Source organism: Ischnura elegans, chromosome 11 (assembly GCF_921293095.1).
Source record: "Ischnura elegans chromosome 11, ioIscEleg1.1, whole genome shotgun sequence".
NCBI lineage: Eukaryota > Metazoa > Arthropoda > Insecta > Odonata > Coenagrionidae > Ischnura > Ischnura elegans.
Window position 1 is genome coordinate 11,879,294 of NC_060256.1, and position 26,836 is coordinate 11,906,129.

At 36.5% G+C, this 26,836-nt stretch overlaps 2 protein-coding genes and 1 non-coding gene across 3 annotated transcripts; 2 read left to right on the plus strand and 1 right to left on the minus strand.

Annotated features, from left to right (window-relative positions):
- Window positions 1–3,449: 3,449 nt before the first annotated feature.
- Window positions 3,450–18,087, minus strand: LOC124167681. The gene is made up of 5 exons (XM_046545666.1): window positions 17,999–18,087; window positions 17,363–17,499; window positions 17,082–17,271; window positions 16,891–16,987; window positions 3,450–4,645 (listed from the first exon to the last, which is right to left on the minus strand). The coding sequence occupies exons 3-4, from the start codon at window positions 17,238–17,240 to the stop codon at window positions 16,925–16,927; spliced, it is 222 nt and encodes a 73-aa protein (XP_046401622.1). The 5' UTR covers window positions 17,241–17,271; window positions 17,363–17,499; window positions 17,999–18,087; the 3' UTR covers window positions 3,450–4,645; window positions 16,891–16,924.
- On the plus strand, window positions 17,698–24,861 carry LOC124167680 (aldo-keto reductase family 1 member A1-A-like). Its single transcript, XM_046545665.1, has 7 exons — window positions 17,698–18,262; window positions 18,367–18,534; window positions 18,631–18,834; window positions 19,172–19,428; window positions 22,843–23,008; window positions 23,799–23,896; window positions 24,489–24,861. The coding sequence occupies exons 1-7, from the start codon at window positions 17,876–17,878 to the stop codon at window positions 24,526–24,528; spliced, it is 1,320 nt and encodes a 439-aa protein (XP_046401621.1). The 5' UTR covers window positions 17,698–17,875; the 3' UTR covers window positions 24,529–24,861.
- Trnas-gga lies at window positions 21,484–21,556 on the plus strand. Its single transcript has one exon. It is a non-coding gene; the product is annotated as a tRNA-Ser (tRNA).
- Window positions 24,862–26,836: the final 1,975 nt, after the last annotated feature.

Genomic DNA, 26,836 nt, shown 5'->3' on the forward strand with positions numbered 1-26,836 from the left:
AATGTAATAAATACCTGTTAGATGCCAGCAGGGTTAAATCTGTTACCTTTTGTAGGCCTAAAACCATGGCAATCTCAGCTTTAGCAGGCATATGTGCCAGAGGCTAAAGCCCCTATCTTGGTAATTTTTATTCTTCAACAGAATTTACTTTCCAAGCAGTCCTTACAAAAAACACCACTTTATAAAGTATAAAGCATTGAAGGAACTGTGCTTTAGCATTGCATGCAGAAATGGTGGAAAAAACGCATACACTTGTGTGACACGGCTAAGAATGGAAAGAGTGAAGGTAATGTGGAGAGATTTCAATTTAGGTGACACTAGTTTCCAAAAACGTTTTTTGTGTAATTGCATTGTGTCTATTTTGTTAAATTTAAATAATCTCAAATTATGAAACAGTTCCATAATAAAAATTTCAACTAAAAAAAAGCGACGAGTTCATAATGTATACTGGAAAATAACTGCCTATTTCATAACTGATTTTTTCTCACAAGATAATGAATGAATAAATACACCATGCCTGCTATGCATATCCATAACTGCATCCAATATAGATATACATAGGATGAAAAACAAGGCTGAAACAGGCAAGAAAGAGTAGACGCATCGAGAAATTAAACTCTGCCTGACAGTCTGTATTCAAATCCTCCATTACGCTTATGAATTTTTAACACTTGAGTATCTTTTTCATGACTATCCAATTCATTCAATTATCACTTCAGCATCCCAGTCATGATTTTTAGTGATTACTTTGAATTTAGAAATTGTGCACTTAGTAAATTTCCCCCACACCCCCTCCCTGATTTCCTGTTGAGTGCTTTAGCCTGTTAAAGTACCAATTTCCCACTATTGACATTTGTGACTAATGGATTGGACTCCTGGAATGATGCCTCAGTAGCTTCATCCCACCCACCACAATATTTATCACGAGGAAAATATAATAGCCAAGGTACATTCAGAAGTGTGACATCAAAGTACAAGCAAAAATGTGATACAAATCTTCACTCTTTTCAAATTTAATTTGACTCATAAGTAACATCAACATATATATTTATACTTATCAAACTTCCATACGAGAAAGTATAAACCCTTTGATCATTCCGGCATGGTGCAAGATGAATTTTTTTTCCAAATCCAATTTAAATTAAATGAAGAATATTTAGGTTGATCTCAAGAAATTTTTCAATGAGCATTTTAAATCTCCATCCCTGTCGACCAACCGCTCCTCTCTACCACCCTCTGCAGTGGAAGTAAAAATGCCCATGAAAAACTTGGCAAGCAAGTTATCCCCATGAGCTTCAAATATTGTGCTAAAATTCCACAGAGAAAAAAATCAATCCCCTTGACTGAGATTTGAAAGCAGATCCCCTGATTTCCTATCGAATCCTTTGACCAGTTAAGGTACCAAAGCATCATTTCTCTCCGTGGAAATTTGTGATTAATGGAGTGGACTTCTGGAATGACGCCTCAGTAGCTTTACTGGCTAAAGCACTTGACTGGAAATCTGATCGGAGGATCTGCGTTTGAATCCCAGTCAAGGTGAATGATTTTTTTTCCATGGAATTTTTGCACAATTGTGCATTGCAGGAGACTCCATAAAAATTACTGCCATTGCTAGTTCCAGTACATTTAAATGACCTTCAAACACCTTGGAATTCTTCTGATAGGTTTCTGTTCTGAACGGTAAATTCTATTTGGTTGCAATACTATCAGAATTTTTTGTTAAATTAAATTAAAAAAGAAGAACTTTGTGCTTTCACATTAATATTTATTCACGACCATGGTTTCAACGTTAGACGTCATCATCAGCACAAAGTTCTCCTTTATTAATTTAATTATGAATCGCTTTCACCAAGTTACGCCTCAAACAATCACGAATTTTTTGTATTTGAAAATTTTCACTTTGACGACTCATTTGGGCTCATACTGTCGTCATATTAAAATTTTTCAACCCCAACATATTCCAATTCCATTGCTAACCAATCAGAATCAACCATTTCATATGAAAACTGAAAGAATTTATTACGATCAGGGCAAAGCACATCCCCCAGGACCCAGCTTTCATAGGTACAGTGTACCTATGAAAGCTGGCGCCCTGGGGGGGATTGCATTACGACGGACGATATCTCCTAAACGCTTAGAGATAGGTCAAAACAAACAGAAAATTGGCCCTTAAGGGCTTTACTTTTACGTTTTACATAGGACTAGCACTTTTTCGACCCCAAAAATCTCAATTGAGGGTCCTTAGTACTTAGGGCCCTTGGGGCACGGGTTGCCGTTATTTTAAAGTAACCAAATTTTAACACGTGAATATGAACACAATTTGGATAATTTTGAGACCAGGAAAACATAACTTTTCGCAATTCTGAAAAATAAGGGCCGGCCTAAGGTACACTCAAGTGGCACTCATGATGCAGTCATGGAAGTCAGAACAATAAGATATCTGTCAAACAGTGAGTGCTTGATTTTTCCCTATCTATCTCTCACACTCTCCAAGCTAGCCCAGTTGCAGGCCTCTAACATATGGTGGTGAAAATTTCTTGGGTTTCACACCGGGAAACGTCCTCCATGTCTCCTTCCAAAACGTGGCTGTGGCCCACCGGAAAATGGCCATTTTAGCAAAGTTAACAAAATCGTTATTTTTCATCGCAGAAACACAGTTCAAAGACGTACTTGGTTGCTTGATTGGCAGGAGTGCGATGAAAACAATCATTTTTTTGATGATCGGATTGATTGATTTTCAAAATGCAGTCAAAGCGGTCACTTTTCGGGAGGGAGGCCCCCCACTGGTAGGGTCGATGAGACAGTCCTGTGTGGGTGAGCATTAGGGACCCTTCAAAGTGCTTTTGCGAAAGTGCATGGCAGGGAGGAAGAAAAAGTGTGTCCACAGCAGTCTGCCGTGCGAACATACTAGGTATGATCACAGCAGTGAAAGGGTTAAGTAGGTAAATATGTTGGAAAACATAACTAATTACTTTTGTACAAAGTGGCAACCACCAAAAATTTCTATTACATCTAGTGCGTGTTTCAACCCAATGGGGGCGGCAAACCCCCCCCTCCTTCCCCCATAGTTCCGCCAATGATACACATTATAAGCTTCTAAACTAAATTGAACACAAGAATTCCTCCAGTACACATATGAATGTATATATAATGCTTTTTTCCTATCCATACCGGCACACTGAACAAAATAATTTCAATGAATACATGACTAACTAAAGCCTTGAAACTATACCAACCATGAAAAGTGGTAATATACATTTAAAATATCTTGCAACTGTGAAATGCATATCATAATTTCTTAGAGTGTGGAGAAGTATAATGCCTACTGTTTACTGTCTACTTCTAATTACGAAGAAAAATGTTGATCTATCAATGAAATAAAATTCAGGAGAACGAGAAGTTAATTCCACAACCGAAGGTTAGTGCTAAATAAATAAACACTCGAAAGCTCAATTACACAAAAATAAATTTTATTGGCAATTTTCCTTAATGACAAGAAAAACTTTTCCTTAAAAATAATGCTTCCATTGTTCCAGCAACTCGATACAAACTTAACATAGCCTCACTTCTGGAAAATCAACAACATTATTACGGGAAACCCATGAGACAGCATTATTTAATCAATTGTGAATATCACCGGCAAATAATTTTATTAAGTGATTTGCTGTATTTTTCAAAGAAATATTATCAAAAGAAACAGCCTTATTCCTTAAAAAATGTGTGCTCAACTCAAGATATATTAAGCTACAGATTCAAAAGTGAACTGGTGCTGACATTGAATTAAAAAAGATAATCTACCAATTTTACCTGAGTTCTTTGCATCTTGGATGTCGGCTGGAGTAAGGTTAACAGCAAACACCACCACTAATATTTTTGATTTTCCGTCCCGATCTTTCCTCCAATTTTCAACTAGACTCCAGTCCGGCGAATCATACAATACACCAGTGAAATTATAGGGAAGCTCCTTCATTGGACCGTCATTCACAACGACCGTGATTTTCCCCAGGGCTCCTAGATTTTCAGAAATTCCTCGAATGAAAGCCCCCACAACACAAACTGCTAGACTCCTCACATTCTCCGCAGCAGGACCACAACACAAAGGCTTCGAGGAAATTACAGTCTCCACTATTTTCGTCAAGCATTCCAATGATGAAAAATCCACTTTTAGACACACACTCACGCCATTCACTAATGACATAGTAGTACAACTAAAGAACTTGAATAAACGTGACACAGTACTACAAGGATAACGATCATTCAGCACATTCTGTAACAAACAAGTGCTAACTAAACCTGTGAACAATCCAAAATCTGAGAATTTCTCCCACTGACTCCTCATTGCATTCGCAATAACTAGTAGAAGTGGATTTTCCAATATAATCCATTCAATCAATCTTTTTGAAGATGAAGTGAGCACCATAATACCTCCGTTTGATTCCACTATTTTAATTTTACCTCTAGGGCCGATAGAAGAACCTATATATTGGTTAAAAGACTTCAGCAGCTCCAGGAAGTCATGGCTTCTAACTGATTGAATTTGAATATCATCCATTGCCGAAATGATAGGTTAAAGTGCCATTCTGAAGCCACTACTCAGCCAATAACTAAAATACAAAAAAGGATGACTTGAGAAATGTACGTCTATGTACGCGCATTATTTTAACCCATGAAAGGTCATCCCACGCCCAGGGAAATAGCGACAAAATTATGCTAACACATAATGCTTTATAATTATGGTATAAAGACGGCTTTTTTAATTAAACTTACTATTACACCTTTAAATCGGTTAATTTTATTCTTTTAAGCAAGATAGTTATTCTTTCTTATTACAAATTGGCAGGAGAAACACTCTAAAATATAAGTGCAGGCAATGTTCAACTCGGACATTTAATAAGACATAAAACCAAATATAGCTAAAAAAATTACCTTTAAAGTATAGATAAGTAAACAAAATTTATGTAACTCAACATTTCAACCGGCATAAAGGATAAATATGTATTAAAAAAATACGTTTTATACTACGGCGCTATCCAGATTTGTGTCCCGTGGAGAGCGCTAGTATTGGCAACTTTTGACACTGAATTTTACGAAAAATTACAGCGAAAAACCGACTGAATCTACCTTTAAATTAACGATAAACATCAGGATCGATAAAAAGACATTAATAAGGACCTTAATTTATCCGTTGTTAAACCTCATAATTTGAAATACTTAGGCGCTATCGAGAGGTGGGCAAGTCGCAAAAAGAGATTGCAGTGCATATGTACCCTGGACATTTATTATTTCACCTATGCGACATATCTAAAACGGGGATTTGTAAATGAAACACAAAAAATCAAACATATGGTAACGTAATATTCCCAACCCCAAATTAATATACAACAAAATCTACGCATGTACAAAAACTAAGGCGCTATCCGCATTCCGGAACCAAAAGTAAGTGCATATTAGATCTCTTTTAGGACAGAAACATTCAAATAATGAGGATAAAAATCTATTTACAATATTCTCCTCAAGCTAATATCTTGGAGTAAAACAACCAAAATGTTTAAAATTAGAATTAAATCATGTCCAAATTGGAAGAAAAACATATTTGACAATAAAATCAAAATAGGGTTTTAAATGTGATATTTTCAAAATAATCCATCTGAATTTCGGATCGAAACTCGTCTACATTACGAGGTAACACATCAAAGATTACGTAACACACATAGCCCATACAGATTTACGTTACATAGAGATACCACGAGTCGACAAATACGAGGTCGCCCACCCCGAATCACCCGCATGGACGGTAAGTTGTATGAATGGTAAAATATTTTTTTCCAAAGATCGAGCCCGGGCTATAGCTGTGATAACACCTTAATCATAGAAAAACATGGTCAACCAAGGGATTTAAATAAAAAGCGATCACGTAATTACTTTTTCCCTATGTAATTTAGGTCTGGGCCGTGAAATTTAGCCGTGTTATATATAATCAAATATTTTTTGTTCCCATGGATTAATAATACATAAAATGAATTCCTTGTGTTTGTCTGAGCGTTAAGAAGTTTTAAGCGAACTCCTAACGATCATATTGTCGGATTTAGACTACATATTTTTTTCCATATTGGCTGATTTGGAACTGAAATGAACTCCACTGATGTTAACGCTAGAACTCCGATTGAAATTTCCATGTGATAAGCGAAAAACGAAGAATTCTAAGAACTATGCGACGCGGAAAATAAAGTGTATGGGATCCTTAACTTTCAAAAGTGAAAAGCTTCATGCCGGCCTGGTCCGAAATGAATCGGATCGTTTCGTGCCTTTTCGTCAAATGTTTGTTTCACCGCAGCTCAGTTGTATATACGTTCATAAAATTTTCGTTAATATTTTCCGTTAACACGGAGTCATAAAATTTTCAATTGTACTGAGTGTGAAATCCTTGATTTGAAATTCATCTACATCTACATAATACCCCGCAGCCGCCTAAAAGGCGTGTGGCAGAGGGTGTTAGGACACCAGCAGTTTACAGCTAAAAAAAATGAAGTGCTCAAACGAAGTTCGGACTAGCGTTTATTAAAGTTCTAATAGTCCAGGAAATGAAGCATTTTGGCTTGCAATTTTTTCAAACTGAATCGAAATTCTTGAAATTTTCATAATAAGTAGGGAATATACCAAGAATCAAAATCTATATCATGCCGACGGGCGCTTTTACCCTTGGGGTGGTTTCCACCCCATCTCGGGGGTGGAAATTTTTAATTATATTTTGACCAAAGGAATCGATAGAAAAATACCTTCTAAGAATAAAATTTTCCTTCCATTTTTTGCGTAAAATTAATATTTTTCGAGTTATTTGCGATTGAAAGTAACAGTTTTTTGACGAAAAAATCAACGATTTTAATCGATTATAGGCAAATAACTTGAAAAGTATTAATTTTATTAGGAAATTGTGAATTACAAAACTGTAGCTTGTAAAAAATTAAATAAAAATCTTATTTTATATTTCCTTTATGACCAATTCGGACCGAGCTACAACTTGTTGATGGTTATCTATTGTTTGTCATACGCTAAATTTGAAAGATTCAATACTAAATAGCGGGAAAAATGTAATTTTCGAGGAAAAATTATGTGATCTGTTTTAAAGTGTTTTTAAAAAACTTTCTTATAATGAGAAAAAATATTTTTTATCATGAAATTTGAGCGAGTTATGATTAAAAATAAGATCAGTCCCTACTTTTTTGTACGAAAAAATCAGTGAAAACAACTCCTTAATACCACACTAGACAAAATTGATCAATGCCCTTCGGTATTTCTCTTTATTTAAGTATTGTTAATTGATCCTAGAAGTTTTTTTAATTTACAACTCTGAATTTTGAAAAAATTGAAGGAAAAAGTGAAAAGTCATTTTTTACAATTTCGTTAAAAATGCTCTTTTTTTCAAAATAACTCCAAAAAAATTGGAGATATGAAAAAAATGCAGGGGTAATAAATTGTAGCTTCTTTATTTTCAAATATTTTGGCGTGTTTTAATTTTCTATACAATGAATATTTGGTGAGATATTGATAATTAAAACCTCTATTTCCAAGGGAGCTCCACCTTATTTAAACCCTTAAATCCCTCCCCTTTCAAAATTAATGACTCTAAAAAAATTTAATTTACATGAACTTGTAGTCAGTAAAAACCCTACAAAATACAATTTAAATGAACTTGTTATCATAAAAAATAAAGGAGCTATGTTTGAAAAACCAATCAAATTTATTTTCGAAAATTCGAAATCCACAATTCAGAGCATAATATTCCTCATAATCAGCATATTATTCGTGTATTTTACGTTACAAGCTAACGATACACTCAAATATGCTACAAAATAAACACACATACCCATAAGATGTATATATACATACACATATGTGAGTATGTGTGCTCTCGCTCACAGTGACCTGTGAGCATGCATGTGGTGGGAAGACTGGAAGCCATACAGTCTCCGTTTGATTGTGTTTCATGTAATGTCTACATAAATGCACATTTATTTGTTTATGTTACCATAGAAAAAAGTGAATACATAATGAAAGGAGTAAGAAAGTGAATAACAAGATACAGTGTGATAAATAATTTTTATTTTTAGGGTAAATAATTTTTTTTACATTAACCCCCAATAAGGGTTGATGATTATGAGTTGAAACGCCTTAAAATTATTTTCCAAACAAAAAAAATAGTTGTACAAATAATTTAAACTAAATTTTACCCGTATTTAGCTTTAAAATATAATTTTTTAAGTTCCAGCTTTTAGGGGTAGTTCTCACCCCTAAAAAATTAAACGCGCCCTTCGGCATAATATAGATTTTGAAGAACGGGGATATGATTAGTCTAATCCGAAATATTTATGCAAATCGATTCGGTTTGAAAAAAAATTTTAAAGGCGGTATGATTAGTATAAACACAAATTTGTATGCAAATCGATTCAGTTTGAAATTTCTTTTTTACGTTAACCACCAATAAGGGTTGATTATTATGGGTTGAAACACCTTAAAATTATTTTCCAAATATAAAAAAATAATTTTACATATAATTTGAACTAAATTTTACACGTATTTAGCTTTAAAAAATAATTTTTTAAGTTCCAGCTTTTAGGGGTAGTTTTCACCCCTAAAAAATAAAAAGCGCCCTTCGGCATAGTATAGATTTTGAAGAAATAATTAATCTAATCCCAAATTTTGGTGCAAATCGATTCGGTTTGAAAAAATTGCAAGGTTTTTCGCTTTTATGAGCTTCATTTCCTGGACTATATATGGCTCGGGGAAAAACGAATTCCCATATATATCTGGCCCGAAAATTGGGGTGGGCAGGCCCAAGGCTAGTTTAAAAGTATCGCAATGAGTCTTGTGAATTTTTAACGTACGCGATTACATGTTTTTACGATGATCTAAGAGCAATAACATTTTTTAGCGCGTTAAAGTCGCCGTAAAAACATTTTTCGATGCCAGTCTTCCACTAGGCCGATTTCCGGAAGATTCTGCATATTGTTTAATGGTTTGGGGATGTTCTGCTTCACAAATAATGATGTGTAATATTATTAATAGTAGCGGGCGTAACTTGGTGGAAATATATAATCGCAGGAATAGAAGGATCTACAACTTTGCTATTTCCACGCAGCAGTTTATTGACACCGACCATGGTTTCGTAACAGAGTAACATAACAAGGTGAAAAATGCAGGTAAATTGATAGTATGTATAGCAGAGGGTTGGGTGTGGAAATACATTACAAGATTTTCCTATAATACAAGATTTCCCCACCCAACCTTCTGCTATATATATTCTGTCAATTTACTTGCATTTTTCACCTTGATAATGTTACTGTGTAACGAAACCATGGTCGGCCTCAATAAATTACTATGTGAAAATAGCAAAGTTGTTGATCCTTCTATTCATGTGTAATATTTATATTGATGTGCATTTACAATGGAAATTCTCTTTATTTTTTATGAATGACATAGTGAAAGATATATTTTCATTTTTTTCCAGGCTAATTATTTTGTTTTAGCGTCGTATTATGTTGAAATCCCGTTTTAAAAATTTTTTACTGTGCCTCGCTTCTATCTAAGTTTATGAAAAATTGCACATTTTATTTCCCAGAAATAACGACATGATTAAATTATAATTAATTTTCCTGAGTCTGAAGTACCTGTTATGAAATTGGGATGGAGTGGCCCAACGGTTTTTTAAGCGGAGAAGCAATGAAATGGGTCTTGCGTTTTTTTAACGCTAGAGATAAGATGATTATACGCTGATGTAGATTTAATAACAATTTTTGGCGCGTCAAATTCGTTGGGACAAAATAAGTTCCGATGCGTATGATTTCTCTTTCCATAGGGATTACCGGTTGGCGCACTAGTATTTGGTGACCCGGGAGTACCCTGTATATACATCGATTGCGGTTTTAAGGAAGTACTCTTTCATTCATTTTATTATTTCATTTTATATCAATCCATCTGAATTTCATTTAAAAATTTTCTGCAATTGTTGCGTGATTACCCGGTGAAAATATCATTTAAAATTTTGAAGGTTAAATATTTTCCATACATTTGTCTTAAATATTGTCATAATTGTCTTAAATTCCAAATGAAATTTTTCACTCGTTGCGTCATTGTTGCATCTAAGATCATGAATAATTTCATTTATTACTTTCCAGAAAATAACAAAATTATAAATTTTTACTTTTCCTAATCGTGATTTTCTAGCTGGGCAAATGAGGTGGGCATAGATATCAAGATATTTCAAGATAGATTCAAGCATAATTTCAGGCAGAAAAATCAATGAAATGGGTTGTAGTACTTCGCGACTTGCATGTGCTCTGAATATTATTTATGGGTCTCGGGATGGCCTGTTACATCAATTTTGATTTTATATCTTAACAAAAGGATTATTCGAAATTTGCTTTTATATTATTTGTAAATGACCCAGTGAAAATTATATTTCGATTATTTCGTGTGTCTTTTCTTAATTTTTCAAACAAAGAGTAGATAAAATTGCAAACATTTCTTACCATGTGTCATTTTAAATATAAGTGTGTGGAAAATTTCTTTTCTTCTTCTCCGAAAATAACGATAAAATTAATTTTAAGGTGGGCCAACCAGCAGTGGCGGATCTATGGGGAGCTACTGGGGCTATAGCAAACGTTAACCTCCTTGGGAATCCAATTTACGTTAGATAGCATGGTAATTATTTCCGACCCCCAATATACTGCTGGTATTTTTGACCCCACTTAGCCCCATTCCCTTGTCCCTATCCTGGATCCGCCACTGCGAATCAGTGGCTATTTATCAAAGCGGAAAAGTATTGAAATGATTCTGATATACTATTATGTTATGGTATAACATACTTTTACTATTTAAAACATCCTGGAATAATATCAGCAATCGGCAAAAAAGAGTCGACGGGAAAAATATAATCCAGTACGTGCCATTTCTCATCCGCCGCGCCGGGACGATTTCGTGCAGGCGCCCTAGTAATATTTATTGATTCGCAGTTACATTATACATAGTAAAAGTTTGGGATGGCGTTCTCCCGCAATCTTTGATGTTTTATCTTGTAATATAGAAGAGTTACGCTTTGAAATTCGATTCCAATTTTTTTAAATAACGCGTTAAAAACATTACTTCGATTTTTTTGTCAGTAAAATATTTTCCTTCAGTATCCTCCATTGGTTAAATCCAATTTCTAACATCGGTGACGTGTCGTTCTCCGATCTAGTTGTGTGGAAAGTTTCCTTAAAAATCATCAGAAAATAAGGAAGATATAAAATTTTTACCTTTCCCTGTTTTGAATTGGTGGCGGAGACTGTGGGTTATGCCAGCCCAAGCCTATTTCTTAAAGATTAAAATTGTTATATGAGTGTTTCTGATTTTTACCGCGTCGTTCAACACGTTTTTATGTGATCCATGTGGTAGCACAGCTGTAGTCACAGTTGTCGGAAAAAATAATTTTCCAATTCATGTCTTTTCGCTTCCACGCGGGTGATTCGGGATGGGCGACCTAGTATTTGTCGACTCGTGGCAGGGGCGGATACAGAAAACACTCAAGGGGGGGGCGCAAAAGATATATTGAGTTGCCTTTACTTTTTATCGCGATATCGCAATAAAAAATAATCAAGTCACAGGCAGAGTAAAATAAAATTTTAATTAATGTAATTATACACATAAGACTAATGCCATCTTATGATATAAAAAAAGTCACAATCGTGGTTCTGCCATGTTTGCCAATACGGCCGGACCCGCAAGGGAGGGGCGCGCGCCCCCCGCGCCCCCCATCTGTATCCGCCACTGACTCGTGGTATCCCTGCGCAATGTAAATCGGCATGGGCTACGGGTGTTACGTAATCTTTGATGTCATACCTCGTAATGTATGTAAGTTTTGATCTGAAGTTCTCATGGAATATTTAGAAAATGTCACATTCAAAATTAACTTCGATTTTTTTGGCTCATTTATTTTCCTGCAGTGCCGTAAATGTTTCCGTTAAATATTAAAACGTGAAATCGTCGTGTTTTTACTTCTTCTATAATTATAATAATAATAATAATTATGGTAAACTTCTTTTTATTTTCACCGAAAATAAAGAATTTAAACTTTTTTTTAGATTTTTAGTTGGTGCCGCAGGCTGTGGCGTGGGCTACCCCGGGCCTAGATTTCAAAGGGGAAAAGTACTTACGTTGTCGTTTTTCATTTTCATCCCTTGTTTGAACATTTTTTTCTACGATTGGGGTGTCATCAAAGCGGAAGGCCGGGCACAGTCTTCGGGAAAAAATATATTCCCATTCGCATCACCTATTTTTCCATGCGCTTGATTTGGGGTGGGCGAGCAAGTATTTGTGGACTCGTGGTATCTCTATATAACGTAAATCTGTATGGGCTATGGGTGTTACATAATATTTGATGTTTTACCTATTAATGTAGATGAGTTTCGATCCGAAATTCTGAAGGAGAGTTTTGAAAATGAGAGATTTAAAGGTTTACTTCGATTTTTTTGGGTCTATTATTTTCCTCTAGTTTTTTAAATTTTTCAAATGCATTTTTAAGCAAAGGTTTCGTCGTGCTTTCGTTCCCTTTGGGATTGTAGTAAATTTCTTTTCATTTTTACCAAAAAAATTTTTTAAAAAAGATTTCACTTTTCCAGATTTTTTTGATGGCGTCGAGGGCTGTGGGTTGGGCCATCCAGGCCTGGATTTCAAAGGGGAAAAGTACTTACGCTGTCGTTTTTTATTTTAATCCCTTGGTTGAACATGTTTTTCTACGATTAGGCCTACATCACAGCTGTAGGCCGGGCGCGACCTTCGAAAAAAAAATATTTTGCCATTCATACCACTTACCTTCCATGCGGGTGATTCGGGGTGGGCGACCTCGTATTTGTCGGCTCGTGGTATCTCTATGTAACGTAAATCTGTATGGGCTACGTGTGTTACATAATCTTTGATGTGTTACGTCGTGATGTAGACGAGTTTCGAACCGAAATTCTGATGGAGTCTTTTTAAAATGTCACATTTACATTTTTACTTCCAGATTTTGTGGGTCAAGTATTTTCCTCTAGAGTCGTAAATTTTTCAGTTGAATTTTAAAACTGTGGTATCGTCGTGCTTTCGTTTCCTCTGGAAATGTGGTAAATTCCTTTTCATTTTTACAGAAAATAAAAATTTTAATAATGTTTCACTTTACCAGATTTTGTTGATGGCGTCGAGGGCTGTGGGTTGGGCCATCCAGGTCTGGATTTCAAAGGGGAAAAGTACTTTCGCTGTCGTTTTTTATTTCAATCCCTTGGTTGAACATGTTTTTCTACGATTAGGCTTACATCACAACTTTAGGCCGGGCGCGATCTTAGGGAAAAAATATTTTACCATTCATACCACTTACCTTCCATGCGGGTGATTCGGGGTGGGCGACCTCGTATTTGTCGGCTCGTGGTATCTCTATGTAACGTAAATCTGTATGGGCTATGTGTGTTACGTAATCTTCGATTGTTACGTCGTGATGTAGACGAGTTTCGATCCGAAATTCTGATGGAGTCTTTTTAAAATGTCACATTTACATTTTTACTTCCAGATTTTGTGGGTCAAGTATTTTCCTCTAGAGTCGTAAATTTTTCAGTTGAATTTTAAAACTGTGGTATCGTCGTGCTTTCGTTTCCTCTGGAAATGTGGTAAATTCCTTTTCATTTTTACAGAAAATAAAAATTTTAATAATGTTTCACTTTACCAGATTTTGTTGATGGCGTCGAGGGCTGTGGGTTGGGCCATCCAGGTCTGGATTTCAAAGGGGAAAAGTACTTTCGCTGTCGTTTTTTATTTCAATCCCTTGGTTGAACATGTTTTTCTACGATTAGGCTTACATCACAACTTTAGGCCGGGCGCGATCTTAGGGAAAAAATATTTTACCATTCATACCACTTACCTTCCATGCGGGTGATTCGGGGTGGGCGACCTCGTATTTGTCGGCTCGTGGTATCTCTATGTAACGTAAATCTGTATGGGCTATGTGTGTTACGTAATCTTCGATTGTTACGTCGTGATGTAGACGAGTTTCGATCCGAAATTCTGATGGAGTCTTTTTAAAATGTCACATTTACATTTTTACTTCCTGTTTTTTGTGGGTCAAGTATTTTCCTCTTGAGTCGTAAATTTTTCAGTTGAATTTTAAAACTGTGGTATCGTCGTGCTTTCGTTTCCTTTGGGATTGTAGTAAATTTCTTTTCATTTTTACAGAAAATAAAAATTTTAAAAATGTTTCACTTTACCAGATTTTTTTGATGGCGTCGAGGGCTGTGGGTTGGGCCATCCAGGCCTAGATTTCAAAGGGGAAAAGTACTTACGCTGTCGTTTTTTATTTCAATCCCTTGGTTGAACATGTTTTTCTACGATTAGGCTGACATCACAGCTGTAGGCTGGGCACGATCTTCGAAAAAAAATATTTTGCCATTCATACCACTTACCTTCCTTGCGGGTGATTCGGGGTGGGCGACCTCGTATTTGTCTACTCGTGGTATCTCTATGTAACGTAAAACTGTATGGGCAATGTGTGTTACGTAATCTTTGATGTGTTACCTCGTGATGTAGACGAGTTTCGATCCAAAATTCTGAAGGAGACTTGTGAAAATGTGAGTTTTAAATGTTTTCTTCCATTTTTTTGGGTCTATTATTTTCCTCTATTGTCGTACATTTTTCTGTTAATTTTTAAAACGGTGTTATCGCCTTTTTATTAATACTTTTGCGACTCTGTAAACTTCTTCAAGTTGCTACCGAAAATAAAGAATTTAAAAACTTCAACTTTTTCATGTATTAGTTCAGTCGCAGGCTGTATTTTGGGCTATTCCAGGCCTTGATTTCAAAGACGAAATTTGATTGGAATAGAGTTTTTTCATTTTCATCTCTAGGTTGAAAATGTTTGACTATGATTATAGTGTTCTCACTGCTTTACGCCGGGCACAGTCGTCGGAAAAAAATATTTTCTCATTCATGTCACTTCCCTTCCATATGGATGATTTGGTGTGGCTTCCCTATTATTTTTCTACTCGTGGCTTCTCCATTTCTATTAAAACGATTTGGGTTATGGGATTCCCATAATCTTAGATGTGTTCACACGTAATATTGGTGACTTTCGATCTGAAATTCGCTTTAACGGTTTTTTTAAAATGACGAATTTAAACCCATTTCTCGAATATTTTTCTGGCAAATTATTTTATTCTTCCGTCTTTTATGTGTGAAAGTTATTTTCAAACCCTCAAGTCCCATTATTTTGATTTTATTAAAGTGTCTAGACTTTTTCCTTTCATTGCAGCTGAAAATTAATCAGACATAAATATTTTTACTGTTCCTGGATTTGATTTGGTGCGGAGACTGTGCGTTGTGCAAGCCCAAGTTTAGTTTTTAAAGAGGCTAAGTGATGTTATATGATTGTTTTTCATTTTTTCCATTTGGTCTCGTATGTCTTTTCTGTTATGTATGCTTTATCTCAGCTCTAAGTACGACACAGTCGTTAGAAAAAAATTACTTCCAAGGCTGTTCAATCCTTTTTCATGGGCGTGATTTCGTGTGGGCGCCATAGGCGGATCCAGGCCCCCCCCAGACCCTCAAAAATATGCAAGATTTCTAATACGGTCCCATTATCATTGCATTCGTTTTGTATTGCGAGGTATCCTTGTGCCCCACCCAGAACAAAATCCTGGATACGGCCTTGCTTGTGCCCCTCCCAGAAATAAATCCTGGATCCGCCCCTGGTGAGCGCCCTAGTATTTGTTGACTCCAGGTTACTGTATTTATTGTTAAACGATTTGGGCTATGGACGCTTTGTAATCTTCCATGTTTCTTTATCGTATTTTAGAGGAGTTCGGACAAAAAAATTCCCTGCGATTTAAAAAAAATTACCCATTGAAACTTTACTTCGATTTGTTGGTAGGTCAATTTTTATTATTTATTTTCCTACTTCGTTAATTCCAATTTTAGAAACTGCTCCGGCTGTGTCTTTATTTCGTCATTGCATGTCAGAATTAGGTTTGCGTTTTGAATAAAATTCGCTTGTTACCTTTTTGAATGTGTCAGTGCAAATGTTAACCCCTACTGAGGATTTCTTCGGTGTTGAAATGTAATAGCGCCCTATTTTTAAAAATAATTTGGTTTTTCTATGTGAGCTGAATGGTTATGGGGATCCTATGTTTAATAAATTTTGGTATTTCTTCTTTCTTATGAAGTTCGTTGTTTCACATTATTCGTATAGGTGTTTAAATGAATGACCCAGTGACATATGGCCTGCAATCACTTTTTTCGACGAGGCGTCATTCCGATAGCGCTCCAGTTTATATAATGTCTTCTGTTTCTTTATCGTTATACTGCGATGTTTTTAATGATCCCCTTCACAGATTATAATGTTTCCCATTTCATTAAGGAATAATTTCATTCGTGCCTTGTCTTTATGCTATGTAACATCCAATGTCAAAGTTTACCTGATTTTTCGTTTCCCAAGGGGTCTGTTTTTGGAATAGCGCCCTAGTAATTACAGTGTTATTGTTAACATACATTTGCTGTAAACGGGTTGCAATGGTACGTTACATATATATTGATTGCTTACCTCTACTTGTACGCTTGTTTTCAAAGCATTGTCGCTTTTATGTATTTATGAATAACCCAATAAAGCTTTGTCTACACTAATATGATAAAGTCTTATTTTCACCCATTATATCAAAAATACATTATTTTCATATTGTTAAATTAAATCATTAACGTTACTTTAACTATTCCACCTCGTTTCATTAACAAATTCGCTTAAATAACAATAATACAAACCATTCCTTCTTTACATATTCACTGTCGCTATTTACCAGGGCGTGGGATGACCTTACGTGGGTCAAGATAATGGACCCCGTCTATGTACAGAGTATTCCCCAGTTGAATGATGCTCATGCTATTTTTTACTACCCTCCTCTTCATTTGTGAGCCCCAATTTATTTCCCATGTAATGGATACCCTGAAATAAAATAATAGAAGAAGATATTTCAGCTTCGAAAAACATTAACGCATTCAGCAGCTCTTGATACTCACCATGATTAGATGCAACTCACCTTCAATAAAGGCAACTCCTTCTTATCATACTGCCGGACTAATTTTTCATTGTCTTGCAATTTGACCCAACCCCAATGTATCACAAACAGGACAGGTACCATAACTACTGTAACCATATTTCTATTGAGGAATTCCTTTAATCTTCCACTAGAAGCCATTATATTGGCGAGATTTGGGTTGTTCTTGGTCCTTAAAAATGGCAAACAATTCAAACAAATAGTCACTTACTTCGTTGAATTATATTTCCGAAGCATGAAAATTCACCAATGAAATCACTCACAATTCTAATTTACTGAGATGCTTATCCCAGGCGCGTTTTTCTTTCAATTCCTGGAGATCACCTCTTTGTACGGCAGAAAAACATCAACCAACATTACCCATCATGGTTACCAGCTGATCTTCCACACTGGGAGCCAACTGAAATGTTTCGCTTGATAAAAATATTTAGATGAATTTTCAATCGGCATAAAATACTAGCGCATTCTATATTTAAAACACTTTCATGATACAAAAAGTTCAAATTATTCATTTGCACATGATTATAGACAATTATATAAGTCTAAATAATTTCAGCTGTTGGTAGCGCCGTGATATCGATCTCTCGATAACTTCAATTACCACCATTTTCAACATGTACTTATGTTGTGTTTATGTTTACATTTGAAGAATTTGATTTTTTCCCTGAGATCCCTTTTTCTTTATCAATACACTGAAGAAGCCTCAGTAGTTGGCGAATAGTGTTTTTATTTTCATGATTTATATTCTATAGTTAACGTATTGTCATACGACAAAAATGTTATTCAAGGCTGGGTTATGTAGTGTTATAAGTTTATGCAATATTGGCCTGCATTCTTCTGCTTTTGGTCACACGTGTAACGCGGTTAGGAGTACGTTGAGTAAATGTACAAGTGCTAACCTCTTTTCATGGCCGTGTTTTAAACCTCTTAAGGATTACGACAGCAGGTCCATAATGGTTTCATCCGTGACGTCGAATCCCAAAACAGACAGCACGAGCCAAAACAGCCGCAAAAAAGATCACTGGAGTAGCAATGGGTGCCAGAAATACTCTACGGCGGTAGATCCGGGATACAGAGGGGAGAATATGGAGTTTAGCGAGGGAAGGAGTGTCCTCCTTCCCTCCGGTCATCGTATGCCCCTTGTCGGCCTCGGCACTTGGCAGGTAATGGGTTGTAAAATTATATAATGTTGTAAAATTAATTGTATTATAACGGTACTGAGTTTAAAAGGTACGTCACTAATTCGTGTATGTATTGATTTTCGCAGGCAAAAGACGAGGAGGTTGAAGCAGCAGTCTCGGAGGCACTCTCCGCAGGCTATCGTCACTTCGACACCGCCTTCAACTACGGAAACGAATATGCAATTGGACGGGTGTTTAAGCGGTGGATTAATGACAAAGACCACTTACGCAGTGATCTCTTCGTTACAACCAAGGTAATATGTTGTAAATATATGGATTGTTTACGCTGGCAATTAAAAAATGTATTTAAAACTCCTCTGTTGATAATCTCATGTGCTTGACGTCGCTAGCTCCCTGTATTCGGAAATCGACCTGGTGATGTGGAGAAATACTTGACGGAGTCCCTTCGACGCCTACAGCTAGATTTCGTCGACCTATATTTGATTCATATGCCGTTTGCTTTGATGCCAAACAAAAATGGGGATAACTTTGAGGCGAACGAGGATGGTTCTCCTGTGCTAGATCCTAGCCTGGATCATCAAAAGTTATGGAAGGTATAGTAAGCCAAATTTTATAGCAATGTTTTCGCCCTTTTTCAAATTTCCCATCGGATAAACTAGTCAGTGTCAAAGCCTTTGAGTTAGCTCCTGAGTGGAAATGGTTACAATGGTGGAAATTTTCTACCCCAACTTTGATTCTATGTTAATTACCTTGGCCTGTTGGAAAATATCTCTCTGCTCATATATGGGCTCATCATTCATCCTAAACTGAAAGTTAAAACTGCATGTATAGACTATACTTTTAAAAATGTTTTAACTTTAAACATCATATGGTATATTTTGATTGGCAATAAAGGAGTGACAGTATTTTCATTTCTTTTCCCATCATGAGGCGTTGGAAGCCCAAGTTGATGCTGGTCGGGCAAAATCAATTGGTGTGTCAAACTTCAATGCCCGACAAGTGGCAAACATAAGTGCCATCGCTCGACATCCAATCTCATGCATTCAAGTTGAGCTGCATGCAGTTAATCAGCAGAAAGACCTAAGGAGAGATTGTGCTAAGTGCTGTCCAAATATTGCATTCACTGCATATTCACCTCTGGGATCTCCAGCCGCTCCTCAGCACTTCCAAAATAAATATGGATACTCGTAAGTGAAAGAGTGTAGTACATGGTGAAATATCAGAAGCCAGAGAAACTGGGAAATGCTCCTGACACTGGAACGGGGGACTTCCTGTGGCACCCAGCAAACCCACCAATCACTGTCCACAGACCATATCAGGGCTCTGTTCCCATCTTCTGAGTTGGGCTGCCCAAAATGTTTTTTTTTTTTTCAAGTAAGCTCACACAAATGGGGAGAAGTATGATGGTGCCATCTGAATGTCTATTGTGTAAATTTCATGGCATCAATCATTATGTTAAGGGCGTTTAATACTGAGCACATAATTGCATAGGTTACAACAGCATTAATTTCTTAAGGCCGTTTTACGTGGGACGCAGGTTGGCACTGAAAACTTTTTTGAAATTGTGAGAATGCGAGCTGGGTATTAGAGGAGGGACTATTTTGCCATCTCGCATCCATGCATTCTAGCAATTCACCGCTTTACATGATGCAATTTTGACTGCACCTTCGTACACACGTCAGATGGCACAATGACGTGCCCCATGTAAAATGGCCCATATTATGGTAAGCAATTGCACAAATGCACTAACGAAATAAGAGTAGGGGCTATTTTGCCATCTCACATCCATGTATTCTAACAGTTCACACAATGCAATTTTCATTTAGTACACAAATCAGATTTTTCAATAACATGCCCCATGAAAAACGGCCTTAAGAGCCTTGCAATTACTATGGTCAATAATCTCTTGCTTTGACATCCATATTTTAGGTATGATTGCAAAGGAATTTAATTAACAATGTAGTCTTAATTCACTGTTTAGTGTAGAAGACTATGGTGATGGTCTGAGGCTACTTTTTACGTAAATTGATTATACCAGAAGAAAACAGTTGAGATCACCTGTCCCTTGTCCAAATTTAGTATACCCAATCTAATTCCTTATCTATTGATATCATTGGGCTTTTCAGGAACAATTCACAATGGTAGGGGTGGCTACAAGTGATGATATATTGTTAAACTCTTTTTAATATCAAACAATAGGGTGGTTTCTATTTTTTTTAATTGTCTAAATCAAAAGATTATTACTCCTGGAGTGCGTATTTCATGCTTTTAGATTTTTAAATGACGATATATATATTTTTTTTGCTATTAAATGAAAAGTGAAAATTTTCAAGCATGCAAAAACGCGACGGTTAAGTATGAATGCTGGGAGAAGCCCGAGTGACGTCTCTGGTTCCGGCTGTCGCTGTGTGAGGCCACCTTGGTGAGAGGCCATGAGTGCCTCTACAATGCAGGCTGCTAGCAGGTTGTAGAGTACCCTGCTAGCAGTTGGCACTTGGCTTAAATAAGGATTATTAATATCCTATCAAACAAAGGAAACTTTCCAACCTTATGCAATTTTAATGGGTGATTATCAAGAGATGTTTCACTGAGCTCTGTGCCTCATGCACGCATTGGTAATCTCAGACAATGTAAAACTCCTGACTACTCGTATAGCATCTAGGTCCCTGTGAAGTCATGTGGAGTGGCATCGCATGGGCCTTTTTCAAATGAGGTTAAAATTGACCATTAACATTTGTCTGAACTGGGATTTCTAAAACCAAATAATTTGTATATTATGAATACACTAATGGTGGGTAACGAATCGCAATCAATGCCTTTTGTTTTCTTTAATGAAGGAAACTACCCTATTTCTCTCTATGCCCAAAAAAGTAAGCAAATATGTATTACTCGGGTCTCAATCCCCTCAGCTTTTCATCTGCACATGAACAGTACCTGTCAAGATGATGGTCAACAAGATTTTGTGCCTTGATTTAATGGAGATCAATGCAGATGTTACTTCATTTTCCCACTACTTAAATAGGTCCATCTCTCATACATCAGGAAATTTCCTTATTTAAGTATACCGTGGCTAGTCCCAGTATACTTAGAGTCTAGAGCGAACACCTCTCGTGTTCAAAGTTCGGGCTTTGCTCTCCGGCTGTGGCGCCATGCGCACGACCTGGACTGCTAGTCGCATAATATGCTCGGCAGTCCATACCTCCTTGTCCGGTACAGTCCACAAATTTCCACGGGAGAATGACGCCTTGGTGGCTTAACTGGCTAAAGCACTCGGCCGGAAATCGAGGGATCCGGGTTCGAATCCCGGTCAAGGCGAATGATTTTTTCTCTGTGGATTTTTCGCATAAACTTTCCTCTTCATTCAAGGAACACATGTTTATCTTCCTCCTCATAAATCATTTCATAAATTCTAGAACCCCCTTCTCGTTCGCCTGCCATCCCGAGAGTATAGTACATATTTTCATTTGTAAATAAGCTCCACCGTGAAGTTATCTGGTCTGCCTCATGTTATCGAGGAAATGTTTTCTTTTATTGTTGAATGTTCAATTTTTATTGACTTCGTAACACCCTTTAAATACCCTTGGTGGGGCCTTTTTAAATCAAGGCCCTCTACAAAGGACGATATACAATTACTCTAAAATATTATTTTCTATAAATCATTATTAGTAATCGAAACGTGAAGCAAGCTTCATTATTTGTAAATGATATTCTAAGGTAATTACTGTATTTATCTGAATGTAGTCCTTTTTTTTTTTTAAATATACCTGTGGTAAAAGTAAAGCAATTTTTTTTTAATAAAAGGGACTATATTAAGCATATTTTTTAAATTTTTTTCCTGATACTGAGGCCTCAAAATTAAGGGGGGGTACTATATTCGGAGAAGTATGATATAAGGTTTATATGGAGCATCTCGTTAATCATCCCATTCTACCCTCCCAGGTTGAACTTTCATCTTCAATTCCCTATTCTTTCTATAAATCCTATTCTCTTCCTCCCCTCACCCTACTTGTTGATTATTCTACCCGCAAAAATAATACTTGGTATCCCATTTTTATGTATAACCAAAATTTTTAGAAAATAGTCATGATATCGAAACTTTCTTGAACTCATTAATTACCTCCTACTGTGTACCACATGTATTCTTCCATTTCAAAATGCAATCTATGCTTCACATATTCTCTTTATTGTCAACCTGTTAATACTTGGCATGAAATTAAGCCGGCATAAAAACTTTCAACTTAGTAATTTAAACAGTGAAGAAGTAGCACTAAGAATAAAGCATTATTACGTTATGCATCACTACAGTCAGTAAGCTTTCCCAGATACAATTTCATTGGCAGTAATCCTTTCTATGATGGAGTCACAAATGGATACATTCTATCCATCCCTCTGTTAAACATATCTTTCCAATGGCAACTTCATCCTTTGCAATAAATTCATTCTCCGTCTAATGCATTTTATAATTATGGTTACAGATAATGAATAGGTATTGAGATGAGTACATAGTCTTCCTTACAGGGTGAAAAATTCGTCAGAATATTGTGAGTAAAAATTGCTGTTATACATAATAGGTAACTATGAATATGTGATAACTTTTGCAGAATAAAGCAGACTTCCGCTGGACTTCTGAGCAATCCTTTGGTGGTAGAAATTGCTTCAACTTACAAAAAGTCACCAGCACAGATACTGCTCCGCCACCATGTGCAACAAGGTATAATTGTGATTCCAAAGAGTGTTTCTCCTGCAAGAATACAGCAGAATCATGAGGTAATTGAAACTGGTGACACCTTTCCGTACATATATAAGTTTAGTATTAGCAGCCCCCTTACATCAGCCGAGTATCTATCCCTAATATGCCACTGAAGAGAAGGTACTGGTGTAAAAGTTACGAAGTTAATACATAATGTGAATTAGGTATAAGTATTAAAAAAATTGAATCATTTGCAAATTGAGTAAAACTAAAGTGAGTCAATAAGCTCATATTCTCTACCAGGTAAAATATCATTGGTTGTAAATAATGTACTTCCATTCAGAAAAATGTAACATGATAAAAAAAATTGCTTCCACTAAATTCTGTATAAACGTAAGGCTTTTAAGCTAGAACGCATGAAAGTTATGCATGCCCGAGCAGGCAGGCTTGTTGAAAAACGTTAGCTTTTCGAAAGCATTCATTCAAGCAGTAAAGTTAATTCACACCCATGTACTAGGTCATTTGAACTGAGAAATTGAGGCTGAGGTTTGCTGATTACCGAGGCCTTGCACGCTTGTGAGGGTTTGCTCTTGTTTAACCTCCTAAGTATTTTCAAAATTTATTGTAGGTGGAAGTTAGAAGAAGTTAAATTTTCATTATCTGCAATAACAAATCCATACAGAATAGACTACATACTTGAAAAAGATCAGTAGTAAAGAGGAAGATCAACTCACATCATAGTCTCTAGTTATGCTAACCCTCAGTGAACATTTTGCGAAACTAATTGAACTACATAATATCTCTCGTCATTATTATCATTCTTTTAATTATATATTGTTTATAACATGTTTTAATTATTCCTGCTAGGTCTTCGATTTCTGTTTGTCAGAAGATGACATGAAGAAGCTTAATAATTTGGACCAAGGTGAAGAAGGGAGAACATTCAACTTCCTTTTTTTCAAGGGGTAAGGCCCAACCTATTTTATTATTACGTAAATACTGTATTTGTCTGAGTGTAGTCCCCCCTCTTTTTTCCAAAAATGCCCGTGGTGAAAGTTAAGGGGGGACTATATTCCTATGCATTTTATTTTCTCAAAAATGAAGCATCGAAATTAGAGGGGGTGGACTATATTTGGAGAAATACGGTAATAGTATAATTCTAAGCATGGTATATGATGAAAATTTCAAACCATCGAGCGAGTATGGGAATAACACATAGTATTGGGGAAGTATGGCTCAGTTCCAATGCATCGGAAAGCATCATGAATTTGCTCAACTATAATACACAATAGCTGAGATTAAGGCACTCCTCCTTTAAATCACTCTTAACTATTCCTTAAGCTTAAAACAGCTATTCTTCAGCTCAATCAAAACTGCTAAGATTAGCTAGATATAGATTGTATTTTGTTCAGTTTCTTCCACTATTTCTGTCTCATGTAAGATTATCAAGGCATCTATATTCAACTTTCCATCAACGTTATCCATGGAATGCTTTAATAAACACTTATGTTAACCCAATCTCATGAATTTTCATCATGTTAAATTTTTATTTCACAGGGTTGAAAATCATCCCGAGTATCCATTTGGGAAGAACTGATTTATTTAACCTGGATGAGGAACCGAGTACTTATCCACAGCCATCAAAGAATGTGATAGCCGTGGAAGTGATCTAACCACAAGCTTTTGCATCATGGTTGTAATTTTACCACCGATACTTTGTAATAGGTGAGGTCTACAGTTATAATTTGATGGATGTCAACACGAGTGGGGAGTCCTAGTTTTGAAAGTGAATGAAAGATTCAGCTAAATATTTTGAAGTCGAAGAAAATGAGGCTTGTCATGATACCAGACAACGACTCAAGATGACACATGAACAAGAGGAGAAATGAAATGTATATTTATGTACAAAATAAATAATTCCTTACTGTTAGATTCCACTTTCTTTAACACAAACCTCATGATGCAGATCCTTCCTTAATACTGGGGCAATAGAAGCCATGACTTTTCCACTTTACAAGGATACATTACTCCTGCACAACCAGTTGCATTATGCCTTTATTTGTACTTATGCTGCCATCTTTAATTTTTTAGGGAATAAAAAATAAACCCTTGATAAAATTTGACTGCATCCCAAATATAAAAATGTTGCCTCCAGGATACTGTTAAAATTTTCATGTTTAAGACGACTGAAGACATGCAGAGCCCAACTGTGAATGCCATGTTAATTTCAAGGTTGTTGCAAAGTTTGAAACAAGATATACACCATAAAAAGTTTCCAGCCAACAGAAGTGGCTTGTCCTCTAAATTACTTGTTCATAGTAATCCACAATTGGCTACAGGGGTGCCGTCTTACAAAAAATATAGGGGGGCCCAAACCGGGGACCTTGCCCCGGTAAATTTTATAATTAGCGAATTTTAAGTTTTTTAAGCATTTTAGAAGTCATATGATCAAATTAGAACCCTGATAGCTCAAATCTCGATATCTGGGCACTCCGGGAAAAATCGACAAGCCTGACACATTTTTTCCTCACATCTGTAATGAATTTTTGGGGGGACTCAGGCCCCATGTAGTTGGCGCCACTGATTGGCTAATTGTAATGGCACCAAAATTGGGGGACATTAAAGACATAAGGAAAAGTTATGAAGAATTGGGGAAGAATGGCTGTGATACCACAAAATCAATCAGGTTCTGGCATCCCAACAAATATACATGGTAATATTTTGGCTAAGTGCTCAACGTGGCACCTAACAGCGGGATTTCAAATGCACTGATGATTCCCTACTAGCATTGCAACTCGTACCGCAAATCTTCGACGACAGTCTTACACTTTTAAGCCTAAAATGTAGGTATTCTGCAATTAAAGAAAATCATATCGTTATCACACCAGCTTTTATGAGCTTTATGGCCTAAAAATACATATTCTTCCCAAATACAGTAGACTCTCGTTAATAAGAACAACATTATTACGAAGCAAATCGTTGGTCCCAACGAAAAGGCCCATCCAATCTATAGTAATAGAAATGTTATTACAAACCTCAGTTCCCATCCCGGCAGTTACAAAACGAACTTCATTGCGAAGTTCCACCAATGAGCAGCGGCATTTAGGTGGATACACAATATGGTAAGTTTTAATAACTGCACCACGCCTAAGTTCTCCTCCGGTACTGTGCCCAAGAGCGTCAATTATGGTTCTTTCTTCAGTATACAAGCAACATCATATAATGAGCATCATTCCTGTGTGATCATGGTTACCCACTCATAAATTGAACTTAAGAGTTAGTCCTCTTCCTACACACATTCGATTTAAAAACTTTCAGAGATATGAGCATTCAAAAATTTCAAATTTGATGTCATTCAATTCGGCCGACGCGACACGGTGTGGCATAGAGGAACTCGCACTTTGGGCATAATCTGAACAAAGTATCATTGAATCCTACGTGAAGTTAGGAACTGTTCAGCGTTTCGTCTGTTCTTCCTTACTGCTGAGAGCAACTTTTTTCAGCTGTGTTGCACGCCCAGCTAGATCAGCTTGTCACAATCGTGAGTTAGAGCACAATTTGGATTCAGTGTTGCATTCTTCAGGATAGCCATACTCCTCGATGCCTTGCATGCAGTCCACCCGGCAAGAGTTGTCCAATAACAGCACAAAGGAGGAACGGAAAACCCTGCACCAGCATGGTTTGCAGCCTATTGCTGTCCTACAAATGCACCTCGCATCCTTGCCTAGTCATACAACATTGTCGAACGCACATGAAGCACCAAAATAAGCCTAAACCACCAAAACAAGCCCTTTCTTCTAATCGCCAAAACAATTGTATCTTCCTTCAAGGCTCCTTCACGCTCCTCGTCCCTTCCAACTCCTTTCTTCACAGAATACTCTTGTGTACAAGTGACATGGGCGTTT